Source organism: Ziziphus jujuba, chromosome 8 (assembly GCF_031755915.1).
Source record: "Ziziphus jujuba cultivar Dongzao chromosome 8, ASM3175591v1".
Taxonomy (NCBI): Eukaryota; Viridiplantae; Streptophyta; class Magnoliopsida; order Rosales; family Rhamnaceae; genus Ziziphus; species Ziziphus jujuba.
Window position 1 is genome coordinate 9993411 of NC_083386.1, and position 21583 is coordinate 10014993.

Below are 21583 nucleotides of genomic sequence, written 5' to 3' on the forward strand. Positions count from 1 at the left end.
AATTTCATAGTTTTTGTTCATTACTTGATTAAATTAGCTAGTCTTTTCATATATATATATATATATATAAAGCATGTAGTACTTCAATATAAAATTGGAAATAACAGTGATTCATAAATACAATTAGAAAGAATCTGATAAGGGTAGAAGCCTTGAATATATATATCTATATACATATGAAATTACTTGGAAAATAATTGTTGAACACCCTATAGTGGAAGTTTGTATCTACCATGTCGGAAAGTAATGTGTTGAATAGCCTAAACAGCTAACTTCTTCAACATATTTATATAATTATTGGAAATGAGAGATTGGATTGGGGCAAATGGGGTTGAGGTTTGGGTATACCTGAATTGGATTGGGGCTCAAAACATCTAAATGGTTCTGAGGATTACTTGAATAGACTTAGGGCACGGAACTACCGGGACAAGCCTGATACATGGAAGCACTCGAACTAACAATATATTTGTTCTCACAAGCCAAGCATCCAAGAGCTTCATAATGGATCAAGATCCTAGATTGTTGAATGTTCTTTATTTTTCTAAAACAATAAAAGATTGTTTTTTTTTTTTCAATTTAAAAAAAATATTTTAAAAATAAAAAATAAAAAACATGGCCAAACAGACAATAATTCTTAATTAATGATACGGAAAATTTAAGTTTGTTGAAACTTTAAAAAAAATAAAAATGGTAATAGTAGAATTTTATTATTCTTGCAACAATAATTGATAACAGGGAGTGAAACAATGGATTGCTGTCAAATACTTGACCTCTAGGCAAGTGAAAATCTTGTGGGAGTCGGACATTCAAAAACCACCAACAGGCCATTTGTCCACAATTGGAATTTACTACGTACTTATATTTTATAAGACCTTCACCTCAATTGACACCAAAACCAGCTTTTCAGCGTTCTAAAAACAATCAATTTTCCTTCTAACCAAACGAAAAAAAAAAATTCAAAATTTCCTGCATTTCAGGGTTGTTTGGTGGTTCGAAAAATCTATTAAAGAGATTCGTGCATAACTTAGTGAAAAAAATCGAGTAGGGAATCTGAACAGCCCAACTTAATGATGGTCCAGCAAATGCTATCATCATATCTTTTTAATTTTTTTCAATTAAGATTTATAATTAAAGAGTGTCAAAAATAAACTTTTTAATTATATCCATAAGATCAAAAAAATTCTATCCATATCAATATTTACCTGTTCCCTTAAAAAAAAAATTTATTTTCCTATCCTACAGAAACAATCTAATAATAATAACAATTATTTTTTTGGATAATAATCTAAGTTGAAAATCTCGGTCATTAAAAGAATATTTAGTATGTGATTCATTCAAAAGTGGAAGGGGTTTATTTATTTATTTGTTATAATATTGGAAGTGAGAGGTTGAATTGTGATTTTTCTCGTTACATTGCCCTCCGGGGACATTTCAAAAGTTCTTTTTTTTTTTTTTTTTTCTAAAACATAAATAAATTCATTAAGAAACCAAAGAAATACATTTATCAGCGTGAAGTATAAGATTAAGCCACGTAGAGCTACCTTCAAGCCAAGTCTCATAAAAAAATTAAATTAGCAGTATACTTTGCTATATAGTGAGTAGCTTGGTTTCAAAAGTTGAGAAGATTTAAAAATAAAATTTTTAAATTCAAGCAACTAAGTGGGAATGACAAAATCCCCCGAGGTTGGATATGGGGTGAGGAATTCTCTTTTCTGTATATACAATTAATTATTTTTAATATGCATTTATATTTAAGCTTTTATGTATTTTTTTCATTTTATTATATTATATACTTGTATTTGTTATATTTTATAAATATAATTTTTTATAAAAAATATAAATAAAATATTCAAAATATATTTTTTATTTTATTTTTGTGCAAAAGGGATTCCTTTTTGTTTATACTATGCCAAAATTGATATCTAGCGACACTCACTTAGCAACACTACGAAACAATCACGTCTGAAAAAACAAAACCGCAACTCTAAAGTTAATGCGTTAGTAAAACTTCAATAAATATACGACGTACTATATAGATTGTGCGTCACCTGTTCTCTCCTCTTTTTTTTTTTTGTTAGTTCTTTTAATTAATTTAATTTTAATTCAACAATAAATGACCCATAAAAATATTAGAGTAACATAACTGAGGTTTTTTTTTTTTTTTTTTCTATTATATGTGTAACAGTCGACGCACCAGTAAGACTGTGCGTCGTCTGTTCTCTCTTCATTTTTTTTTTTAGATCTTTTAATCTATCTAATTTTATTTTAATAATAACAATCAGTAAAAATATTAGTGCACCAAAACTGAGATTTTTTTTTATTTTTTATTTTTTATTTTTTACTATATATAGTTAACAGGCGATGCACCAATAAGATTGTGCGTCGCTTGTTCTCTCTTCACTTTTTTTTTTGATTTTTTAATCAATCTAATTTTATTTTAATAATAAATAATCAGTCAAAATATTAGTGCGTCAAAACTTAGCTTTTTTTTGTTTTGTTATATATAGTTAAGGCAACGCACTATTAAAATTGTGCGTCGCCTATTTTCTCTTCATCTTTTTTTTTAGTCTTTTAATAATCTAATTTTATTTCAACAATAAATAACCAGTAAAAATATTAGAGTGACAAAATTGAGATTTTATATATATATATATATAGTTAAATGGCGACGCACTATTTATTTAGATTGTGCGTCCCTGTTCTCTTTTTAAATTTTTTTTTTTTTATGTAGTTAACAGGCGACCTGTTCTCTTTTTAAGTTTTTTTTTTTTTTTTATGTAGTTAACAGGTGACGCGTTTGTTCTTTTTTTTTTTTTTTTCAATTTTTTTGTTTTAACATTTAAAAAAAAAATCAAAATAAGACCATAACAAGAATTGAACCCAGAACCTCCTACATTTTCAAGAAATCACCACACCACCAAGTCAAATGACTTGTATGTATTAATGCAACAAAAACTGGTTAATATAGTGTTAAGCGACGAATTATTTAAAGAATGCGTCGCCAAATAGATGAAGCATTCTTCAACAATTCCGTTGCCTCTTTTTTCTTTTTTTTTTTCAATTTTTTCGTTTAAACATTTAAAAATAAATAAAATCAAAATAGGACCATAACAAGAATTGAATCTAGGACCTCCTACACTCTCAAAAAATCACCATACCACCAGGCCAAATAACATATATGTACCGATACAGCAAAAACTAATTAATATAGTGTTAGACGACGCATTATGTTAAGAATGCATCGTCAAATAGATGAACAGACGCATTATTCAACAAATGCGTCGTCTGTTCTTTTTTTTTCTTTTTTCAATTTTTTTGTTTAAACATTTAAAAAAAAATCAAAATAGGGCCATAACAAGAATTGAACCCAGAACCTCCTACACTCTCAAGAAATCACCACACCACCTGGTCAAATGACATATATGTACTAATACAGTAAAAACTAGTTAATATAGTGTTAGGCGACACATTATGTTAAGAATGCGTCACCAAATAGATGAACAGGCGACGCATTTTTCAACAAATGCATCGCCTATTCGTTTTTTTTTTTTCAATTTATAGGGCCATAACAAGAATTGAACCCAAGATCTCCTACACTCTCAAGAAATCACCACACCATCAGACCAAATGACTTATATGTACTGATACAGCAAAAACTGGTTAATATAGTATTAAGCGACACATTATTTAAATAATGTGTTGCCAAATAGATGAACAGGCGACGTATTATTTAAACAATGCGTCGTCAAATAGATGAACAGACGACGCATTCTTCAAGAAATGCGTCGCCTGTTCTTTTTTTCTTCATTTTTTTTTTGTTTAAACATTTAAAAAAAAATCAAAATAGAACCATAACAAGAATTGAACCCAAGACTTTCTACACTCTCAAAAAATCACCACACCACCAAGCCAAATGACTTATATGTACTGATAAAGCAAAAACTGGTTAATATAGTGTTAGGTGAAGCATTATTTAAACAATGCATCGCCAAATAGATGAACGACGCATTCTGCAACAAATGCGTCGCCTGTTCTTTTTTTTTTTTCAATTTTTTTAAACATTTAAAAAATATAAAATCAAAATAGGGACAGAATTGAACCCAAGACCTCCTACACTCTCAAGAAATTACCACACCACCAAGCCAAATGACATATATGTACTAATACAGCAAAAACTAGTTAATATAGTGTTAGGCGACGCATTATGTTAAGAATGTGTCTCCAAATAGATGAATAAGCAACACATTCTTCAACAAAAGCGTCGCCTATTTTTTTTTTTTTCAATTTTTTTGTTTAAACATTTAAAAATAAAATAAAATCAAAATAGGGCCATAACAAGAATTGAACCCAAGACCTTCTATACTCTCAAGAAATAACCACACTACCAGGCCAAATGACTTCTATGTACTAATATAGCAAAAACTGGTTAATATAGTGTTAGGCGACGTATTATGTTAAGAATGCGTCGCCAAATAGATGAACAGGCGACGCATTCTTCAACAAATGCGTCGCCTGTTCTTTTTTTTTTCCCCAATTTTTTTGTTTAAATATTAAAAAAAAAATCAAAATAGGAGCATAACAAGAATTAAACCAGAACCTCCTACATTATTAAGAAATCACCACACCACCAGGCCAAATGACTTGTATGTACTAATACAACAAAACTAGCTAATATAGTATTAGGCGACACATTATTTTAACAATGCGTCGCCAAATAGATGAACAGGTGACGCATTCTTCGACAAATGCGTCGTTTTTTTTTTTTCAATTTTTTTGTTTAAACATTTAAAAAAAAAATTCAAAATAGGGTCATAACATGAACTGAACCTAGGACCTCCTATACTATCAAGAAATCACCACACCACCAGACCAAATCACTTGGATGTAATAATACAACAAGAACTAGCTAGTATAGTTTTAGGTGACGCAGTCTTTCAAGAAAAAGTCGCTAAATAGAATAAAAGGTGATGCATTTGTAAACAACTGCATCGTCGTTTCACCCAACTAATTTTTAACTTTTTTTTCAATTTGAAAATTATTTTTAGTAATTTTTTAGTTTTACAAATATGCTTTTTTTTTTTTAATTTGTAGATAACCAATCAACAAAACTAATTAAAGATTAAAAAAAGAAAATGGAATAGGCGACATGTTTTAATGGAATTGCATTGCCTGTTCCTTCAATTATTTTTTATTTTATTTTAAAAAAAATAAAATTTAATAGATTTTCAATTTTTAAAAACAAGTAAACTATCAATGACCATAAATATATGAAAGTTAAGCTCATTTAACATACTTATCTAGATAAATTGGTCAATAAATACTTGTTGAATTAGAATTCTATATTCGGTATCCTATCTCAAATTCGGTCTTGAGATATTTTGTGCCTCGTCTATACACATATATGTATAACTAAGAAGAGCATTGATAAAACTATTTTCTATTTTTAGATCAATGGAATTTATATTCATTGGATTGCTACATGAATATATTTGTAGATGAATAATTAAAAAATTATTTAAAGATTATAAAGAAATTATAAAAAAAAATGAAACAGGCAATGGTTTTCGACCATAATACGTCACTTAATCCCAAAATTCAAGAACAGGCGACCCTTCTTGAAGAGAATACGTCGCCTGTTCTCTCAATTAAAAAAACAAAAATTTTAAAAGACATGCAAATTTTATAAAGAATAAAGGTGTACTTGAAAAACAGAAAAATAAACAGCAATCTTCGATATTTTGCTTCACATTTTTAAAAAATATTTTCAGTTTTTATTTGTAGTTGAAAAATAAAAAATTAATCAAAGAAAAAAAATGCAATTGGGAGAAAAGGTGAGTTCTTGCCATTTTTTGAAAATTTTTGGCGTGTTTTAAAATTTTTACGCGCTCTTTTGAATCTATTTTTTCTTTTTTAAAATTACATCAAGTACATTACCTAATCGATATTAGATTTGGAAGCTATCTAAGAGAGATTTGAAGAGTGCGATATTTCAGGTTTCATTTTTCATTTGCCTACATTGTCATCGGTCGAGAAGCTGGATTTCTCTGTGTCGCCCTCGTGATTTTTTGGTTTTCTTCTTTCTTTGTCTCCATCGTTTAGGTGAGTTTCTTTTTTCTTGACATCAGGTGTTTTTTTTTTTTTTTCATTTTAACTGCAGCTTAGGTTCATTAGTTTTTATTAATCTTGCTTTTGTAGAAATTATGTTTGTGATATTGCTTGACATTGTTTTGCTAAGTTCAACAAGTATTTTATGTTGAAGATCAACTTGATTCAAGATGGTCTATTGTTTTAACTTCACCATAATATCGTACTTTTGTTGAAGAAGATGTTCTTGGAGATACAAAGATGGCTCACAATCCATTTGTTATATAGTTGCCAAGTATCGATGAAAATGATAATGAGGATGAATGTGAGAGTGACTATGTTTGTAATGACTGTGAGGGGAAAAATGTGCCTCGTCAAATCTTAAGAACAATGGTAATATTATTTAAATTTTTATTTACTAAATTACAAATTTAATAATGATTAATATTTTATTTATTTTGCATAAGTGCTAATAATTTTTTAATTTTTCCATACGCAGTATGATGAAGTAATATCGTCAACAAGAGGATGTCAACTTCATCTCAATGAATATGCATTCATGGAAGTTTAATTAATATTAAATTTGTTATGAAAAATACAATAGCTTACAAATTATGTAAAAATATGTCAATGAGATGATATTTAATTTATTTAATAATTAATTTGTTATGACAAAATATTTATTTAAATTTTTTATATTCTATTTATTTTGGATGAAGCTAGTTTTTGTTTTTTTGTATTTTAATTATTTTTATATTTTTACTATTTTAATCACTTTTCACAAAATTTTAAAAAATTTTTTTTAAAAAAAAGAAGGGGCGACCCATTAACAAATAATGCATTGCTAAAAGTGTCGATGCGTCGTTAAGTAGGTGACTCTATTAATGCGTCACTAAATAGGCGATTCTACTAATGCGTCGCTAAATAGTCAACTTTATTAATGCATCGCTAAATAGACGACTCTATTAATGCGTCGCTAAATAGTCACTTTATTAATGCATTGCCAAATAGGCGACTCTACTAATGCGTTGCTAAATAGTCAACTCTATTAATGCGTCGCTAAATAGACGACTCTATTAATGCGTCGCTAAAAGTCAATATGTGTTGCTAAAAATTCAAAGATAGACGACTCTCATGCTGCGTCGTTTGTTGTTTTATAGATTTAGCGATAGGACGTTAGGCGACATCGTGCGATACGTCGTTATTTATTTTGTGCGACGCATTTATTGCATCATTTATCAATGCAATTCTAGTAGTACTGTCCCAAGAATGCGATGAAAACAAAAGTATAAATTAGAATTAAGATCGTTTAAAATAATATCAAAGTCAATAAAATCAAAACAGGTTTGAAAATACTGTATAATATAGTTGATCGAAAAATTTGCTGAAAAAAAATGATAGAAAATCAACAAAATAGACAATATCTATAAAAAATTGAAATAAATTATGAAAATTAATAGACAAAACTGAAATTTTGATTCAAACTTTAGAGTTTGCTTTTTTAATTAATTATCTATCAATAAATCATATATATATATATATATTCTCTTGTTTTTTTATTTTTTTGGTTGAACAGCTATATATATATATATATGTATATATTCTATGCTAAATATATTTTCCTAAATCTTTTATGTTGAGTTGTCACTTAAAAATTTTAAATTGGTGCTCAAATTGGCCAGCATAAATTAATTTAAATATATAAAATTTCAAAACAAAGCAGAAACGGACGAAATGTACAAACTGCGGACAAACATCACTCTGTTTCAAAGTCAGAAAGGTAAAAGTTGAACGTCATAGTCAAATCTTACTTAAGATTTTCCACGTGTAAACCATCCAGTGCTGCTGCTACATAGTCAAAACTCATGATTCAACAACTAAAATAGTAATAAACAAAGGAGTATTAGGGTAAGGCCGTTGATCAAACTTTTTTATTTTTATTATTTATTTACTGATATGGACCCACTATGTCCACGTGTGAATATATTGTAGGTTTCCTTTGACTTCGGAAACGTAGGTGTCGATGTTTTAACCACGAAAATTTTTGGTGGTGGCAATTAGGGGTTGTCTCCGATTATAAGGTTTTGGTTTTAGATGATGAAAGATATTTTGGTTGGTGCAAGTTTTATTTGAATAATTGAAGAAAGAAAAGGTTAATAATTAGTGTTTTTAAAATTTTTTAATTCGTAAACAGGATTTCCTCACAACCATTTTCAATGACATCCGTATATTTGGTAAATAATTTAAGTAGATTAAATAGTTTAATTAATATTTTTATATAAATAATTAAAATTTTTACAATATTATTATAGCTTAGTAAAATATTTATTAAATTTAGTTATTGAATAATATAATATATAATGCAGTAGTGTTTAATTAATATTTTTAATTTATTTATTCAATTAAATTTTTTTTTTATAATTAGTTATATGAATATATTAATCAATAATAATTTAATATATACTATTTAATAAATATTTTGATATTTATGTTATTATTGAATTTTTTAAATGTGTTTTATTAACTATTTGATAATGCTTATTCTGATAATAATACATAATTATTAACTATTTAATCATGTTTATTTTGATAATAATACATATTTTTAAAATTAATTGAGTTCTTTTATTGTTCTTTAAAATTTTGGACAGTTCCAATTTTTAATTTTCAAATTTAAAATATTATAATGCATTTAAATTTCAATTTGTTAGAGATCCAACTGTTGGCTGTTGATTATCTGCTATTTCTTTTGAATTTATGCCTTTTAATTTTAATTTGTTACAATATTTTTGGTCATTTAGTGTTTTTTTTTTTTTTTTTTTTTTCAATTTTTATTGGAATAAACTCGTTCATCCAAGATGGGGGCATTGGTGTGCTAAGAAGTACCTCTCACATGCCACGTACAAACAGCAGAACATGTGGCAGCAAATTTTGCAGCACGGATTAAAAATTTATATATATTTTATAATCTCTAACTTGTTATACAAACAAAAAAGGTGAGAAAAAATATCTCAAGTCCCTTCGTAATGCAGATATTTTGGTGGTTTAGCATTTTTATTTATATTATAAAAATATAAATTTAAATTATAAAAATAAAATCTGAAATAATTTGTAATTTAAAAAATTTCGTTTTTTAATAATAAATGTTTAAAAAAAACAAAAAGTCTCCTTTTATTAATAGGTTCATTTTTTATTATAAATTGCGTCTAACTTGTTTATTTTAATATATTGTTAATGTTAATTGATAATGATTAAAAATTATTAAATAAATAAATTAACTATAAATATTAAAAAATAAAAAAAATAAATTTGTTTAATTGTAATTTAATACAAATAGCGCACAAAGGCAATCAAAATTTGAGGGTTCAAAGTTTAACATTTCTAATTACTGGTCAAACTTGTAACTTCACCAAACTAGAAAATTAAAAACGTAGTTGCACTATTAATAAAATTAATGAAACTATGATGCATAAAAGAGAAATTGAAACTAATAAAAAGTAAAATAAAAAAATTAAAAGTTTTAAAGGGGTATTAATAAAATAAATTTTTTTCTTGATGTTAGCCCTTTTTATTTTCAATATTAAAATGTAAATAATTAAAAAGAGGTGGTTGTGACCTGTTTTCTCACTCAAAATAGCATATATCTACGGTTAAAACCAATGACAAGAGCACTTCAACAAAACTATAAAGAAATACATCTTCATCTTTATTAAAACTACGCATATATTCAAAAATAATTATTTTCCATATGACCAAATTTTTAAAAGCAGGGGTACATGTGATCGACAATATATTATACGTCTTTTCTTTTCTCTGTTTTTTTTTTTTTTTTGGGATAAAATAGCAGGATTAAAAGCAATTGCTAATAATTTGTTAAAAAAAAAAAAAAGCAATTGCTAGGTAATTCAGAAAATACTCACTGCAGAGTTTGGATAAGGTATGCAAAAGACAACAATTATGAAAACCTGCAATATCTTCTCAGAAAGAAACAAAAAGGGTACGTAACGTAACAAAGGAATAATGAATATTTTACCCAAAAAAAAGAAAAGAAAAAAAGAATCAAGAATGAATAAAGTAATTAAGAAAAGGAATAAATTAATAGAAGAAGAAGACTGAGTGAATAAGGTTGGTTGTTGTTGGTTGTGTCTAGGCTGCATGGTGAACACTTGTCGTCGAGCTGTGGCTTTGCTTCTTTTCATTCACAAAGTCTTTGCCCACACTTGCATGCCTGCCACCTCCATGCTTGATTACTTATTATTATATATAAAATTAGACTCGTATTAAATTTGAATTGATAATTTTAATATTGAATTTTTATATAATTTTTTGAATTTTTTAATAGTTGAAATAAAAAAAAAACTATTTATGGTTTGTTAAATTCGGTTTGCTTTTTTAATTATAATTTAAATATATCATTATATTTATATTATGATATTTATTAATTTTTACAATTATCCAAAAAATTATAGAAGATCTTACATCTGATGCTTATAACTGTCAGATCGATTTAACGACTAATGTTGGACAGCTTAGCCTGATGGTTTAACACTTATGTCTACATCGCATATAAGTAAGTTATATTCGAATGTAATTCATGGGATATTCTATGATAAATTGAGTGATATAGTACATCAACTAGTAGAATAAAATTAATATATCATTTAGGATTTTGATGTTCTTGCAACTTAATATATGTTGAAATATTCATTTGTTTCATATCTATTGTTGGGTAAATTTTCTATCAATAATAATTTTTTTTTAATCAATGGTAATTTTTAGATGGTATAGAACATAATTATTAAAAAATAAAATTAGTACCAAAACTTTGATAATTGAGAAGTCCAATTTATTTTCTTTCTTGATCTTTTTAGCACCCGTAAGCTATACAACATTACAAAAACTTGAAAAAGAAAGAAAAACAATTATTAAAGATTTTAGTACAACTAATAATGATAAGATGGTATATTAATCATATAAAATATCTCTTTTTTTTTTTTTTTTTTTCTCTCTCTCTAATTTGACCTATGGCTAGACATGACCATTTCTTTTTTCTTTTTTTTAATATTTTTCTTTTTGGAGGATTAATTAGTACATCCCGAGCAAAATGAGGGAATAAATTAGGGGGGCACTAATAATTTGTTTAGGCTTGGCGTGTTTAGAAGATTTCTTGAAAATTAATCTATATATATTTGTTATACAAATTATTTTTAGATTTTAATTAAATTACTAATTTCACTACCTGTTGTGGTGTGATCACGGGTTGATAATTTTTAGGAACATCCGAAGAATGAAAGTGGCATCAATTGCGACTTGTGAGATTCTATTATGTATTTCAAAGCCCCAAAAAAAGAAAAAAAAAAAAAAGGATTCTATTATGTAATTTGGCCTTTTTAAGGCGATGGAGAGGCATGGAGTAAATATCATACCATGGTTGGCTTCTTTTACATTATATATATATATATATGTATATATAACATTAACATCTAAATCCAAAACTAGTACTTTAATTAATTTTAGTAATCATAAAAGTTATTGCTTTTGGTTTGATCCACACAAAATTTTATAACTTTCTAATTTTCTTTCTAATTTCCATAACATTTGGAGTTTGCTGATAGTTCTATTACATGAAATTATGGAAAGGGCTGAGTTAAAGTACAGTAGTATTAAAATATTCACCTTATCAAATAATATTTATTTAGTAGCTTATAACAAATAATATTTAATTAGTAGCTTATAATAATAATGAATTATTTTTTAAAGCGGTGATCTTGATATCAGGTTGAAAATGTCAAGGTTTCAAACAATGAGCCTAAATTGCTTCAAAAAAAAAAAAAAAAAAACAATTAGCCTATATTTGAATTCCCTCTTATTACAATTTAAAAAAGTTGAAATCTTGTGATCCTTGGTTTGGACAAAAATGAAATAGATACTGAAGATTTACCAAGTACCAAGTCGGAAAAATGAAAAATAACAGTAGGGGAAAAAAAAAAAAAAAAAAAAAGTAACGCTCCAAAGGTATGGAAACACCGTCACCAAAGCCACATGTAGCAAACTTCTGACAAATTTGATTCACAACCAGACAAACTATTAAATGACAACGTTTGAGCATAAACAGAGCCTGCAATGGCGCGTGGGCCTTTATACCTTGCCAAAGACGTCCTAGCCGTTCAAGCTAAAACGACGTTTAAATTTGTAGTTTGCAGTTTTTTTTTTTTTTTTTTTCATTTTTATTTCTCTTTCATACTTTCATTTATTTATTTGTTACAAATCTGTCTGTCTTTCAAGTACGTATTCCACATACACCACCTGCCAACCCCACAATCCTTTCTCTCTCTCTCTTTCTGATATATCTCTCAGGAAGTTTCCCATTTGCTTTCTCTTCCTGAAATACCAGTCTTCCTTTTTTCTTTCTCACTCTGGTATTCTGTTTCTTCTTTTTTTGTGGTGGGGGTTAAAAAGAGAGGAAAAAAAGAGAAAAAAAAAAAAAAAAGCTTGTTTTATGGGAAAGAACCACCATTCAGTTCACTGAACATATAACACACTGAAAAAGAGAGAGAGGTTTTCTTTTGCATTTGGGTATAGAAGTAGAGGAGTTATTATATATGGGTTCTATAACAAAAGGAGGGAATGGTAATTATGATTACTCATTCAAGATACTTTTGATTGGTGATTCTGGGGTTGGCAAGAGCAGTATCTTGCTCAGCTTTATCTCCAACTCTGTTCAGGATCTTTCCCCAACTATTGGTATTAATTAATATTCCCCCCTTTTTTCCCATTTTTCTTTTATGCGTCTTTCTTATATTTTTTCTGTATCCTATTAATTTCAAAGCTTAGAAAACTCCGGTTCTAGTTCTTTTGAAATACTGATTCTCTATATGTGAATTGCTTCTTTGTTGCTTAAGCTTTCTGATGGTGGCATGCAAACTTGACTACATAATTACTATGTGTTAATGCTATTGTTTGTTTTTGCTGGGTAAGAAAAATTCGAGTTTATTTTCTCTCTTTTGTTCAGTATCTAAAACCCTATGACTAGAGTTGGGATATTATATCATGGACTTGAACCAGGAGAAAAGATATTGTTACCGTAGGAAAGTGGCTGCAATTTTGTTATGTGTTTTCTCCCTAGTTTTCATGTTTACAGAATGGTAATTAGGCTTTTAGAATTTGTTTCTGTTATACATGAACTAGTTTATTACCAATTCTTATTATAACGAGTAGACAGTTTCAGGTATTTTCCATCAAGGGATATTAGGGGCTTCTTCCTTGAAATTATTACTGCTTTTGATTATAAAAAGAGGACTCCAGAAGGAGTTCTAAGATATCTGAAAATGTATTATTTGTTCTTTATATAAACATGCTTTTGTAAATGATAAGAGCGAGTAATGATTAATATATGATACATAGTAATAGTATTTTCCATCATAACAGTGCTGAAGTGAGCCAAATCGGTTTGTGACTTCTGGTTTCCTATGGCTTAGACTAAGAACATATTTTACCTATCTTAGCATTGAACATTACCAAAATATTGAAATGTTGTATTTTTTCTGCTTTTTCTGTAATCATGTATTTAGAGCTGAAATGTTCTAACCATTTGCAGGTGTGGATTTCAAGATTAAGCTGTTATCAGTTGGCGGGAAAAGATTAAAGCTTACGATTTGGGACACAGGTAAGTGATGGATTTTCATGATCGGCAATTGCAGTCACTCGTCCTTAATTTTTCCCCTGTCCCTTGATTTTATTATTTTGTTTGAATAGCATAATTTACAATGTTTATCTAACAAAATTTACTCTGCTATTGCATATAGATGGAAATAGCTAACTGAATTGGTGCTTCAATCAGCTAAAACGCTACCTATATCTCATATTACCTTTCTCATTAAAAGCTTGTCCTTAGATTTCAAAGTAGTCTTCATTGGCAGGATGTCCTTTAAAGAGAGTGGTGAAACTTTTGCATCGAGCTTTTACGACATCTCTCCATGGCTTACGTATATCATCTCATATTACCTTTCTCATTAAAAGCTTGTCCTTAGATTTCAAAGTAGTCTTCATTGGCAGGATGTCCTTTAAAGAGAGTGGTGAAACTTTTGCATCGAGCTTTTACGACATCTCTCCATGGCTTACGTATATCATGTCTGAAGTATAAAGTGCTGATGTACAGACATAGAAGATGAACACAACATACATATTAGCAAAGAGCGAGATTGTGTTAGTGCATACTAGTTAGTCACTACAAAAACTTACAGTTTGGAAAATGTGGCCTTGTAAATAAGATTGGTACCTTGAAAGGCACAAAGTGATACATGAACATTTTGTTGTACTTTAGTTAGCTATAAAGCACAACGCTAGATGTGAAACTCATTTACAAATGAAGATAAAGATTAGAATACAATATGAGCAGTATGATGATTTCTTTAAAGAGATTATACAGAAGAGATGTAGGTTATATTGAAACCTCAACAATATTTCCCAAGTGTACATCCTGTCAGATGATTAAGTACTATTTAATTATCGGGGACAAAATGACAGGAATCTGGAAACATTATGTTAAAATGTTGTTGTTGTTTTAATATCATTTTTCACATTTATTAATTGGATTTTTGATTTGAAGTTTCTTTTTCTTCAACATTATGTTGTATTTGCAGCTGGACAGGAGAGGTTTGGAACATTAATAAGCTCTTACTACAGAGGTGCACATGGAATCATTTTTGGTATGCAATTGGAATTATATTAACATTTCATTTTGCAAATATTTAGTGGGGTTATCATTATTCTTGAAATTGATATCTACTCAAATGCTTGTATTTGGCAATAATTGGAGATCGATTTAAGTGCTGTCAGTGTTCTTATGAGAGTTTACTAACTGACAATAATCTGAAAATTTAAGCATATGAAATAATGTTGAGGAAGCCACTTTTCCTCTACAAAGGTCATTGTCTTGTTTATTATTTCTGTTTCAATCTACAAGATCTTCTTTTCTTCCTTCCATTATTAGTGTATTATGCACAAGGGAAAAAGTTGAGGAAGCTGTTTAATGTATCTGGTTTGCTTTCAATGGCCTGTAATTTCTTTTCCCACTCTAGTATCTGACAACTTAACTTGTTTCAGCTAGCAATACATATGAAATTATAGTGAAAGCAATCAAACTGGTTTGTCATTCGATTTTCATTGTAGTTTATGATGTCACACGTCGAGAAACATTCACAAACTTATTGGAAATATGGGCAAAGGAGGTAGATCTCTACTCCACAAATAAGGAGTGCATCAGAATTCTAGTTGGGAACAAAGTTGATAAGGTAAGTTTTGTTTGGTTTAGCCATTCATCTCTTCGTGGAAGATACTTAGAATAGTGCATACTTGTTTATTTATTTATTTCTTTATACCTATGAGTTCTTATGTGCTTTGAAAAGATGGTGACGTGAGTGGTTGGTAGGAGTAACTGATCATATGCTAGAATTAGAATTATGCATATGAATTGCTCGTATCACTTATGTAAACATAAAAAAGCCCTTTATCGCAGAATTGAATACTTTGTTTCTATAACAGAGAAAAATTTTGCAGGATAAAGAAAGGGAAGTAACAAGAGAAGAGGGGATGGCCTTTGCACAAGAGCATAGATGTTTGTTTCTTGAATGCAGCGCTAAAACCAGAGAAAATGTTCAACAGTGCTTTCGAGATCTTGTGTTAAAGGTGTATTCTTTGCTCTTTCAGTCTTAAGTGTCATTTCATTGGTTCCTGTGAGCATTATTTAGTCATGTTTGTTGTTTCCCCGTCGTGTTCCTAGTATTGTCAAAGCATAGCTTCTTCTCACCTTTCAGTTGGCATGGCATTCATCTAAATTTGGATGCTTATTCGTGTAGTATCCTATTCTGTTTCTTTGGTTTACAGATAATGGAAGTGCCAAGTTTACTAGAAAATGGATCAGTAACAGTGAAGAGACAAATATTGAAGCAGAAACAAACGTACCATGCACCGCGTGGTGGTGGTTGCTGCTCTTGATAAAACATGAAAGAACACCTTTAGCAATGCTAAAGCAGAATTCTGCATAGCCAAGAGAGAAGAACTTGAGGTGTCACAATGGCAATTTGGTTCGACATATCATTGTCCATTCTTCACCATGATCCAGTCTAGATGAGTACATATTCTTCAAAAGGCTTTTTGAAGCAACTTTCATCACTTTCATTACAGTTTTGGGAATATAAGGGTTTTAGCGACAGCTTCCTGTTTTTATATACATCTGTTTCTCTGTTTAATATCCTCTATAGGTGTTAAGAGAATCTGTTATTTATTTCTGTCAACAACATGTAGAAGGATCCAGGTATTATAGGGTGAATAAACTGACTTGCCATCGTAATAATGAGTTTGTATCCGAAAACTTATTTAATGTATAAGAGATGTACAGTATAGAAAATGGCTTTTAGTCCACATGTTTATATCCGAAAACTTATTTGATGTATAAGAGATGTACAGTATAGAAAATGGCTTTTAGGCCACATGGATGCTTATTCATTTTGCATATTTCTGATTCATTGTGAAGCTTCACCCGTTTATGTTAATCAGAGGTTATTTGGTTAGCTGAAAAATCCGAAGAGAACCATTATACAATTCAGGCTGAAGAATTGCAACAACCAGAAGGACAGGCCATGTTGTATGTATATATATATATATATGTACTTACACACATATATACAAAATGCTACACGGCCAGAGTCCCCCACAATAGCAAAATCATGCATATATATAAATTTAAATATGGTAAGGGATTTTCAGACTATGGAAAGTTTTTACCCCTCACAAGTAAAAAAAAAAAATCTGATTTTATGGTATATGGCATATACCACATGAAAATTACTCATTTCTTATGGAACTGGAACAGACATGAAATTTCAAATATTTTTGGGTGCTGTAGTGGATAACTACTGTCCAGTTTAAAGATCTTCAGGCTTGGGATTGCACCAAAAGATATTGTTGGGTCATAAAGTGCATTATAAGCCATTTTTTTAATTAATTGTCAGGCATGTATATAATTTGTTCTGGATATCTGTGACTTCTCCCCCAAAAAACCAAAAAAAAAAAAAAAAAAAAAAAGTTACTGGTGCAACTCAATTAGAAGGCAACTAAACCTGAAGTTTCAGTAACACCTAATGACTCTTGTCAATCAGAAACAAGAAGGTCCAAATGATACCACAGTAATATGGAGAGACTATTTGAATTGTTTCTTTGTGCAAACGGTTTTGCGCCCTGCTCCATTTCCTCGCTGGAGGATCCCGGCCCACGAGTTTTGAAAATAAATGGATACGGGATCCCGGGCACGCACGCATGCGGTGACAAGGGAGACACTTATTGGAGTACTTTCCTTGTTGCTTTCTTTGCTGATGTAGCTTTACTTGGCGGAACGTTGGCTGTGCTTGCAAGGGGTGGTATTGCTGAAACTCTTTGTGCCTATAGGAGCTTGTCAATACTGGTTTTGGTGCTGTTGAATACTATGTTGCTGTTGCCTATTACAGTAACGTGTTGGAGGTATGGACGTGCTGTCTGACAAAACATAAAATTGTATAAATTTTATCAGGCCAAGAGAATAGAGTTGTATGGGATACATGAATGCCCACAATTGGATTTTGCAGAGGCTGAATGGCCTTTGGATGTGAAGTTTAGTTTGATATTGTGTCTGGGATGCTAATTGTAGCGGTTATATTAGTGATCATATTGTTTTTACTTCAATGTACCTAATAGGTTAATTAGTAGTTAATTAACGTAAAGTGCTTTTGGGCGCTGTTATAGGCTTTAATTACTAGTTGATATTTAGAGAATAGTTACTTGTTTTTATCTGTTTGTAATCTATACGTTAGGTTAGGGATTTTTTTCCATTTATATCATTTATTGTCAAGCGGGTTGGCTCAATTGGTATGCCACTCACATCCACACTAAGGAGGTCGTGGACTCAACACATTGGGGTTTTTTTTGGGGGGACGCGGGGGGGCGGAATTGTTGTAAACGATCAAAAAAAAAATAAAAATAAAAATAAAAAATTGATCTCTTATGCAATTGTGTTGTAACAATTGCTCCATTTATGCATCAATAATATTTTGAGCATTCTTTCCATATCCTCTACCTTTCTTGCTGTATTTATACCGGTTTCACATCAATAATATTTTGAGCATTCTTTCCATATCCTCTACCTTTCTTGCTGTATTTATACCTGTTTTACATCAATAATATTTTGAGCATTCTTTTCATATTTTCTACCTTTTATATTAATTAGCATAAAGTGCTTTTAGGCACTGTTATAGGCTAAAAGGGAGACCCTTTATGTATCCTAAAAGCACGTGCCAAAGTGGAGGCTCTTTTAACAGTCTGGAAGTTGGAGTCGTTCTCTTGTCACTGGATCTTTTGCACAATGAAGTGGCTGTATCTATCTTTAGACTTCAGTTGGTGGAGTTAATACAGAGGACAGGCATGCATGGTTTTCTAGCGCCAGTGGTTCTTATTCTGTTAGTTTGGGTTCTTGGCTAGCTAAAGAATGGAGTTTATGGGGTACTAGAATGCCCAAACTGGCTGTGAAGTGTGAAGTCCAGCCGCACCAACCACAGCCGTACCAACCACAGCCACCATTTTGGCAGCCATCATTTTTGACACCACTGCACCGAAAATGGATTGTTCAACAATTGTGGGCTCTGCAGAGGCTGTTATAAGCCTATAAATAGGCTCCATCCCGTTGCATACAATACAAGCCAAGTGAGCAAGCTCAATATTATCCCAAGTGAGGAATATTGAGAGAAAACTCCGAGAGAGAGAGTGTTTAAGCTCCAGAGAGAGCTTGAGAGAAGAGTGAGCAATTCCAGAGAGAGAATTGGAGAGTGCAGAGAGAGGTTCCACGTGAGAATCCTCCATGAGAGAAGTTTTTATTTTTGTATTCTATTTTTAAGAGATTAATAGAATTCTTTTTATTTTTCTTCTCATATTTCTTCTCTAAAGTGGTCAGAGAACCACAACAAGTGGTATCAGAGCTCCAGGTCGAGAGCTTGGGTTCAAAATTTAAAGAAACAAAGCTACTGTTCTTCAAGTTGGTGTTTTGAAAAGTTGTTCAAATAATTAATTTGACAATACCAGGTGAAAGTACCCGACGAGAGGAGAACACACAAGTTCGCCGGAGAGAAAGCCAGCGTCTCACGCGCCCGCACGCGCCGCCTGAAGTTTTCTGCAACAGTTCACGCGCCGCACGCGCCGTCTGGAGGTTGAAGACGACCACGTCAGCAACCACGTCAGCGCACCCCTGCCACGCCAGCCGACACGTCGTCAGCCACGTCATCTGCCACGTGTTGACATGTCAGCACCATCTGCCACGTCATCAATATTTTCTAAAATTACGGAACAGCCCCTGAAGTATTGGAAATTACAGATTGACCCCTGTAGTTTTTTGAAATTACGGTACAGCCCCTGAACTATTGGAAATTACAGATTGACTCCTGTAGTTCCTGTATTCGCAGGTTGACCCAGAAATTTTATGAAATTACAGTTTTGCCCCAAAATTTTTGGTAATTATATTTTGACCCCGGAAGAGTCAGGTCCACCATTTTTGGCCATTCCGGACGCAACGATTAACTCCGTTTTGCCAAATTCAGCTCCATTTTTTGGTCAAGCCATAATGTCAATGGAAGAATCATCTTCGGGAGCTATGGTTAAGCTCACTGCGACAAATTATACACTTTGGAGACCTCGGATGGAAGATCTCCTCAATTGTAAGGATCTGTTTGATCCTATAGAAGCTAAAGGAGAAAACCCCGATCCCAGCAAAGTAGCAGAATGGAAGAAATTAAACAAGAAAATGATCGGTCAGATCAGGCAATGGATCGACCACAGTGTCTTCCATCATGTAGCAAAGGAAACGGATGCATATGCCCTCTGGACAAAATTGGAGGACATGTACCAGGCCAAGACTGCTCGGAACAAAGCCCTATTGCTTAAGCGATTGGTAAATCTAAAATTACAGAGTGGAACTTCTGTAGCCGAGCACACCAGTGAGTTCCAGAGCTTGGTAAATCAACTATCTGCTGTGGATTATCAACTAGGGGATGAGGATCAAGCCCTCCTACTTCTAAGCTCTCTTCCAGACAGTTGAGAGACATTGGTAGTTTCTCTAGGCAATTCAGCCCCGAATGGCAAACTTACTATGTCTATGGTTAAGGATGCCCTATTTAATGAAGAGGCCAGGAGAAAGGACATTGGCATGGATCAATCACATGCCCTCTTCACAGAGAGAGGAAGACAACAAAGAGGTAGTCGAGATAGGGGGAGAGGTAGTCGAGATAGGGGGAGAGGCAGGACCAAGAGCAGAGGCAGATCTACAGACGGCAGAAAATCATCGTATAAGTGCTATCATTGTGGCCTGGAGGGTCACATGAAGAAGAACTGCAGAAAGTTGTTGAGAGAGCAGAGACTCCAAGGTAATCAGCCGAAGAAGGATGGAGAGACACTAGTCACTTGTACAGGAGAAGTGGCGCTCTGCTCCACCGAAGAAGAGACATGCCTTCATATATCAACCCAAGATGTTGAGTGGGTAGTTGATACTGCAGCATCCTACCATGTCACTCCACACAGAGATTTCTTCAAAACGTACAAAGCAGGAGACTTTGGTACGGTAAAGATGGGAAATTCCAGTTTCGCAAAGATTATGGGAACTGGTGATATTCAGGTAAAAACGAATGCTGGTTGTACAATCACTTTGAAGGATGTCCGCCATGTTCCAGACCTTCGGCTTAATCTACTTTCGGGAGCAGCCTTAGACAAGCAAGGCTATGACAACTACTTCAGCAAAGGCACATGGAAAATGACGAAAGGTGCCATAGTTGTCGCCCGAGGACATATTTGTGGAACGTTGTACAAGACTCATGTGAAGATATGTGCAGATAGCCTCAATATTGCAGAAGGAGAGGCGTATCAAAATCTGTGGCACCAAAGACTCGGTCACATGAGTGAAAAAGGATTGTCCACTTTGGCAAGGAAGAAGCTTATCACTGTTTGCAAGGATGCTGTGCTAGATTCTTGTAATCACTGCTTGTTTGGTAAGCAGCATAGAGTCTCCTTCAGTTCCTCTGCATTGAGAAGATCAGAGTTGCTTAGTCTGGTGCACTCTGATGTTTGTGGTCCCATGGAGGTGGAATCATTAGGTGGCAACAAGTATTTCCTGACCTTCATTGATGATGCTTCTCGGAAGGTGTAGGTATATTTCTTGAAGACAAAGGACCGGGTATTGGATTACTTCAAACTGTTTCATACCATGGTAGAGCGTGAAACAGGAAAGAAGCTGAAATGTCTCCGCTCAGATAATGGAGGCGAGTATACTTCCAAGGAGTTCGATGCCTACTGCAGAAGACACGGCATTCGACATGAGAAGACGGTCCCTCGCACCCCACAACATAATGGAATAGCCGAAAGAATGAACCGAACCATTATGGAAAAGGTCAGAAGTATGATCAGTATGGCTAAGCTGCCAAAGCCATTC

At 31.7% G+C, this 21583-nt stretch overlaps 1 protein-coding gene across 1 annotated transcript; it reads left to right on the forward strand.

Moving 5' to 3' along the window:
- Nucleotides 1-12364: 12364 nt before the first annotated feature.
- LOC107413269 (ras-related protein RABC2a) lies at nt 12365-16597 on the forward strand. The gene is made up of 6 exons (XM_016021178.4): nt 12365-12828; nt 13682-13750; nt 14727-14792; nt 15256-15377; nt 15643-15771; nt 15970-16597. The coding sequence occupies exons 1-6, from the start codon at nt 12687-12689 to the stop codon at nt 16078-16080; spliced, it is 639 nt and encodes a 212-aa protein (XP_015876664.2). The 5' UTR covers nt 12365-12686; the 3' UTR covers nt 16081-16597.
- The last annotated feature ends 4986 nt before the right edge of the window (nt 16598-21583 follow it).